At 45.1% G+C, this 7500-nt stretch overlaps 1 protein-coding gene across 2 annotated transcripts in view; it reads right to left on the bottom strand.

The window, feature by feature from the left end:
- The window catches only part of LOC143292545 (uncharacterized), a 303485-nt gene extending 297461 nt beyond the window's left edge, over positions 1–6024 (bottom strand). For both annotated transcript variants that reach the window (XM_076602943.1, XM_076602944.1), the window contains exon 1: positions 4560–6024. In XM_076602943.1, the coding sequence (XP_076459058.1) occupies positions 4560–5512 (953 nt within the window). In that variant the 5' untranslated portion in view covers positions 5513–6024. The remainder of the gene's footprint in view (positions 1–4559) is intronic.
- Positions 6025–7500: the final 1476 nt, after the last annotated feature.

The following is a 7500-nucleotide window of genomic DNA, read 5'->3' as shown; positions in this document are numbered from 1 at the left end:
GTCACAAAGCCAAAGCCCACTTTGATGCCCGAGCTTTTCTGAGATACAATTTCACTTTCTACAACAAAGCGCGACGGCAGAGATTGAACACCAAGAGTTCGCCAAAGTCAGGATTGTTTTGTTGTTATTCCTTTTTTTTCCCCACTTCCTTCCCCGGAACATGTGATCGACGAATGTTGATGTGATTTGCATTCACGCTGGGCTTGAAACATTTCTCCAGCATGGCTTTCCGTGTGACCTATTTCGTTCCGGGGTCATTCGACTGATGTCCCGCGCTTTCTAATTTATCACAAGAATTGGAGTAAATTTTCTATAGCTTAATCATTCTGTTTCCATCGGCCTCCTCTCCCCCTCCCAACCCCACCGCACCACACTCCCCCTATTCAACCACTCCAGCCATCCTTTCCTCCTATTCCACTCCTTGCTTCCACCTCAAACAGCCCTCCACAAACACACACACACACACACACGCACGCACGCACACACCGTCCTACGACCACCCCTTGATGACAACAAAGAAAAAGACGCCCGATCTGTTCGAAATGAGTTTCTCATTAGTTTTCATCACCACTCCATCATCTCATGCAATGGGGATAGGAAGGGGGTTGGGAAGGAAAAGAGAGAGTGGGGATGAGGGGGGGGGAGGAGACTGGGGCAGAGACAGAAAGACATAGAGAGAGACCAAAAAGAGAGGGGAGGGGGGGACATATCGAGTGACAGAGACAGACAAAGAGAGACAAAGACAGACAACTAAAGGCATTGTGGCGGGGAAACAGACAAAAAGAATAGTGTGATAGAGACAAAGAGAGACAGAGACAGACAATCAAAGGCATTGTGACGGGGAAACAGACAAAAAGAATAGTGTGATAGAGACAAAGAGAGACAGAGACAGACAATCAAAGGCATTGTGACGGGGAAACAGACAAAAACAATAGTGTAAGAGACAGAGACAGACAATTGAAGGCATTGTGACGGGAAAACAGACTAAAAGAATAATCAAACACACTTTCCTTTGCTTTGCAGAGAATCCTCTTTGTATGCAAGTATGTGTTCGCACCGAGTGAGGTGGAGAGAGGAAGGAGAGCACAGAGGATGGGCAAACAATAACAACAACAACAAAAACGGGATGGTGGACAAAGACTGACACATAGAGAGACAGACACAGAGAGGTGGCATTAATCATGAACCATTTTCATTCAGGACCTTCTCATTTATCACAACGGCCGCAAGCTAATCGAACCTGCTCGATCTGGCTTGAACTTGAAGCCGCCGTCGGTGGTAGTGGTGGTGGTGTGGCGGTGGTGGTGTGGTGGTGTGGCGGTGGTGGTGGTGACACAACCTTTCTTAAAAGCAAGCGCACGACGAGACGCGAGCGACGTTTTTCATTTATCAGCGGCGCTGAGCGAACTGATCCGTCACCGAGTGGCCGGCTTTGATCGGGACGCGGGGCAACGGCGGCCGGATTAAAACGCACCCGAGTGTTATTGACATGTCACCGACAGAGGAAACACAGAGCGATTCATCATCATACCTCCACCACCACCTCCTCCCCCACCCCCACCCCCTAACAGAACGCTGCACTGAATGACGGCCCGGCAGGTCGGGTCAGTTTTCCTCGCCTTATGACACGAGATATTGACGAAGTTATCAAAACATCACAAAATCACTACTGTAATCGTCACCACCCAAAAAACAAACACAGAAAGGTCTTTGCAGTCAATCTTGTCGGGTTTTGTTTGTGGCATGCTGTCGAAGATGCTCTGGCGTTAACGAAGTGTTTTGTGTGTGTGTGTGTGTGTGTGTGTGTGTGAGAGAGAGAGAGAGAGAGAGAGAGAGAGAGAGAGAGAGAACACTGAACACTAAACACTGATATACCTATATAGCTCTGGTGACATGGGGATGCAAACTGGAACAACTGTCGTCAAAGCAATTAAATACATGAAACAGAAAAGAAAAAACTAACCTGGAGTCAAATTAACTCTCGACCATCCAGTTTTTTAAGATAATGAAAACAAAACATCGTCCTTTTTTTCTTTCTGTTTATTGTATCTACGTAATGAAGCTGTTAACAGATGTCAATTTTATTTCGAATACTATAGAAATTTTCTTTCCAATACCATAGACTTCGGCAATATTTTTTCGCAAGTGATCTGATTGTATCGTCATCATAATTGACTTTCATCACACCAATGACATCCTTGTAAAAAAATTAAAAAAATAAAGTAAAAGAGAGATGGAAAGAGAGACAGACAGACATAGACAGTGAGACAGAGAGAGATGGAAAGAGAGACAGACAGACATAGACAGAGAGACAGAGACACACATGGAGAGACAGAGAGAGATGGTGAGAGAGAGAAAGAGAGAGAGATAGAGATGGCAATACGAAAGTATGATTATCAATATGTAAACATAACGAGCAAGTACGTGGAGGCAAACCAGAGGAGAGTGTGTGTGTGTGTGTGTGTGTGTGTGTGTGTGTGTGTGTGTGTGTGTGTTTGAAACAGACATACAGACAGAAAAACAGACAGAGGAGGAGGATACTAACAGTAAAACAACTCTAACTTGAAAGACCTTCAAACTCCACAATCACTTACTTAGATATTAATGGATATCATATTTACAAATAAATACATACATACTACATAAATATTGACAAGCACCACCGGATTCAGTGACTCCGATTGCACACTAGATCGTGAGCGAGCAGTTAATGCTAACACATGTTACATTTAAAGGTGCGTTTAATTAAAATTACATACGAGTAGATAGATAGATAGATAGATAGATAGATAGATGACATATGGAATGATACTGATAACATCGCACTCTCACACAATGCGCCCACATACACGCGTACTAGTTATAATTGTCAGACGTTTTGACATGCTCTCTCTCTCTCTCTCTCTCTCTCTCTCTCTTAGGCGAAGGTTGATTAAGATACATGCAGTTACTACATGCATAACTTCATGAACTGGCCAGACTGACAGTAAATACAGGAATCTGAGGACTAAGTTGCATACATGTGCAGGATGACAGTGAACCAACAGTTACACATCTGACACTTTGTCAGGGTTTTTTCTCCAGCAGCCTGCAGAGAAACGGAACACCGACTGAATCGACTGACAGTATAATCGATGGACTTGATGGAAGCGTCGTCAATAATTACGTTACCACAATGACTGACAAATGAATGTCGAGACGCTTGGGAAACGAAGGCAGTAATAGGTTTTTTCGAAGCGTTGTGTCCCAAGACTGACTGATGATGTTGTTGCAATGTGAGTCTGGTGAAATGTTCTGGAATTAGCGCGTACGCCGGACGGGACTCCGACAAGGTTTGAGAATGAGTATTAGAAATTTTTGTTTGTTTGTTTGTTTTTTTGTTGTTGTTGTTTTTGTTTTTGGAGGGTTTTGATAGTTTGCAAATAGATAGAGATCGATAGGCCAATCCTGCAATCGGCAAGCGGAAAGAGAGAAAAACATGTCAAGAGGAACAGGGATATACTGACGGGCTGTCAAGACTTGAAAAGCGCAGCCAAATCCTGGCACGAGCATCACGAAATTTGAATTCTGCTCTCAGTGGTTCTGCCTGGACTGTCCGACAACTCAATGGCCTGCTTATGTCTCAACGTGAAGGACGGTATTATGTACATGAAAAATGTATTTGCTGTGATTTCCATGTGTCAAAGTGATCAAGCTGCAGATGTTCTTCTTCTCGCTGAATGAGCTATATTTACAGCAATGAAGTCGATTGTCCTCTCTCTCTCTCTCTCTCTCTCTCTGTCTGTCTGTCTGTCTGTCTGTCTGTCTCTCTCTCTCTCTCTCTCTCTGTGGTATCTAACAAACAGAACTGAAACAGTGGAAATGAAACAAGACAAGAAAGTAGCACAATGAAGAATCGTACAAGCTAGAAGAAAATGGGGAAAGAGAGTGGGTGTGTGGTGTTGGGAGGGACAGACAGACAGAAAGTGAGAGAGAGACTCAGAGAGAGAGAGAGAGAGAGTGTGTGTGTGTGTGAGAGAGAGAGAGAGAGAGAGAGAGAGAGAGAGAGAGAGAGAGAGGGGTTGTCATAACAGAACAGCATCAAACGCCAGCAACCTTTGATAACGGGACGAAATGGACAGGGCGACTTGACATTCATTCGACGAGCGAAGGGAACGAAAAAGTACACTTGGATGAGAGGCTGACAGAAAAATTACGAAGAAAATGTTTAAAGAGACACACGGAGTGACGTCAACCACACACACACAGACACACACACACACACACACACACACACACACACACACACCAAAAAAAAGAAAAAGAAAAAAAGAAAACAACAACAAAAAACAAAAAAAACAACCAGACCGAAAAGAAACAGAAAGAACACAATTTGCATTAATAAGTGAGAGTGACAGTCAGATTTTGAAGAGAAATGAGAGAACAGAGGGGCGGTTGAGGAGTACAGACAAACACTGAGGCAGATGGACAAAAAAAGAGTGCGTGACAATCATAACTTCACAACAAAATAGAAAAGAACGAAAACTGAAAAACAAACTAGTTAGTTAAACGGAACATACCTTTGTCCTCGGACGCGCAAATTCCGTATCGGTCCTCCGCCACTCTCTGTCCCCACCATCGTCGCCCCAATCGTCGTCGTCATTGTCGTCGTCAATGAAGTCGACACACTAGCAGCGGCCGTCATGATAGTAGCTCTCTGGCTACCCTTCTCGTCAGTGTTCACTTTGTCTTCGCCGTCATCGCCATCGTCGTCGTCGTCGTCGTTATCCGAATGAGAAGAGAGGATCATATCGTCAGTGTGATCCATTATCGCGGCGATGTGCAGGTTGTTGCTGTTGGCGTAATCAGCTGTTGTGCTGTGCTGCAGTGGCAGTGGGGAATTCCGGGATGAGGTCACTGGGCGCTGTGGGCTGTGTGTGTACGGGCTGTGGCAGTCTCTCCCTTGCACACCTGTGAAGGAGGGAGGAGATGGAGCAGGGGGTGACGTCGCTCCCCTCTCCCACACAGCCGAGTCCCTGGCAGCAGAAGCGGGCTGTTGTGTTATCACGAAGGGCGTCGTCGTCGTCGTCACAGGGAAAGCAGCCGCCTGCCGCTGGCCGGCAACACCACCACCTGTTAAAATCTGCTGACTCGGCTTCTTGGTACCGCCACCGTTTTTCTCTTTGTCGTCATTCCCTCCACGACGATCATAGATTGTACCATCCTTTATTCTACCACCACCACCACCACCACCACCACCACCACTGCCACAACCCCTTACATCGCTGTTGGAAGATAGCATCGTGACGGCCCGGACGGGTCCGGGTAATTCCGATGCCAGAGTCGCCGCTCTGTTAACGATCGGTACAACACCTCTGTTTCCACCACCACCACTACTAACACCACTACCACCACAACGGCCTCGGTTAACACTGCCGCACGTCACTGGAGTAGTGCTGTCGCTGTCAAAACCTGCAACATTATATCTTCTCTGAACAGACACGGCTGGCTGAGTCGTTTCCACCATTTCCATTCTGCGCAACTTGTCCTTTCTGCTCGAACAGACCAAGGGGCCGAACTCCTCTCACCTCACGTGTCCCCCCACCCCACTGGCCGCGGTCAGTTAGCCGGTGGGAGATCCAACACCTGTTTGTCCTCAGTTCATCGATCACTGAAAGCGATAACACGCACGTGTTGTGGCTCTGATGTGACTGCAGTAGTCAACGATCCGAAATTGACTTTTTCTTCTTCTTTTTTTTCTTTTTTTTTTTTTTTTTTTTTTTTTTACTTGTGAAATTGAAACCAGGGGGAAAATAAAGTCCAGCAATATTTGCAAAACACACGCACGCACTTGTTTTTTAACTCTCCTGACACAGCCAGGACGAGGGAACAGGGAGGAAAGACAAGCACAACTGAAGCGGACCGAGAACAAGTTTCAAGTTGGCTTCGCCGAAAAAACTCACCGGCCCGCAAGCGATCGACGCTTCTCCGAACTCCAAAACATAACGCGGCCATGTGGACCGCGCGCTCTGTGCTATTTTTAAACCCGACCTCATGGCAACACAGCTGGCCTGGAAAACAGCGCGCGCTGTCAGCCAATCGCGTTTCCCTCTCCTCCTCCCCTCTCCATCTCCGAGTGTTTCATTCACACACGCACACATGGGTGCGGATCTAGTTTTATGGTTTTTGATTGTTCTCTGTTTGTCGGTTAATCATTTCTTACGTACATTAAACAAGTACAAAAATGTATGCACATTTGCCTTCGTTGTGGTTAGAATGTATCTGTTGAGGTGACTTGTTATCCTTTCGAAAGAAGTAAAGACGCCGTGTGTGGACCTTATCATAGTCTGATATGCCTGTGGAATTTATGTCATTTTTCCAAACTTCGAATAAAATGAAAACTTTTTTGTTGTTTTTTTTGTTTGTTTGTTTAGAATCTTAGTGTCACTTAGTGTGTGCGTTCTGACTGACAAAATCTTCATACGTCACTCACTTTTCTCCAGAAGAGAGAAAAGAATATAAGGGAAGTAATACAATAGATGTTCGAAGAACGAATTCTGCACGGTGTTGTCTCCCTTGAATATTACCGTCCAGTGGGAAACCGACAGCTCTGTTGCAGTGACTGACTGATTGACTGACTGACTGATTTTTGATAGATAGCTATTAATATACAGCAATGAGTCATAAGAGTCTGCAGACATTATCACAATGATTGAACTTGTGACATAATCAGTTTGAAAAAGTGGGAATAAATCAGAGTACATAGGCCTATGAATTTCGAATGTTCAACGGAACAGAATTACTAAAAATTAATAGTTACTCGATCGTTATTCATCCTGTTATTTGAAACACAAGTTTCAAAATGTCAGTTTGAATTTTACGACCAATGAAACATTGGGGGGAAAAAGAAGATGAAGTTATTTGACTAATTCGAACTGAGTGCAAAATTTTAGTCGGTGTTTCTGAGTTCACAGATGCCGGCTGTGAAGCACGCCGCGCAACACGGCTGACCACTCGGAGGTGCCGGCGGCGTTCAGGGAGCTCTATACTTTATTGCACATGATGCCAAATGTTGTTCACTTGTTGATTTTTCTTTTTCTTCTTCTCCTTTTTTTTCCGCCAGCCTAACTGGGCTGAACTGAAAAGAACACGGTGGTGTGGTGCAAGTACGGAGTACGTATTCGGCCAAATAACCAGCTGACTGTATTGCTATTAGTATTATTAAAACACTCAGTGTGACTGAAATGGATTCCGTCGGATCCTATAACTGACTGGACTCTATTCAATTATGTTTGAAAATTCCACATGCTACAGTGAAAAAAGCAGCTGTAGGCACCGCGGACAAGTTACACACTGCCGACTCTTCAGTGCAGTTCAGGTTCCACGAACTGAAGTCACGGTGGACAACACACTTTTCTTGCGAAGCCTGTTTGCACCGAGCATCCAGTTAGGCCGCACACACCAGGTGAGAACGCCGCATGAAATGCTATCAAAAGTGGTAATGTCTGCATGTCATCAGTA

This window comes from Babylonia areolata, chromosome 18, assembly GCF_041734735.1.
Source record: "Babylonia areolata isolate BAREFJ2019XMU chromosome 18, ASM4173473v1, whole genome shotgun sequence".
Lineage (NCBI taxonomy): Eukaryota > Metazoa > Mollusca > Gastropoda > Neogastropoda > Buccinidae > Babylonia > Babylonia areolata.
This window is presented reverse-complemented; position numbering and strand designations above follow the sequence as displayed.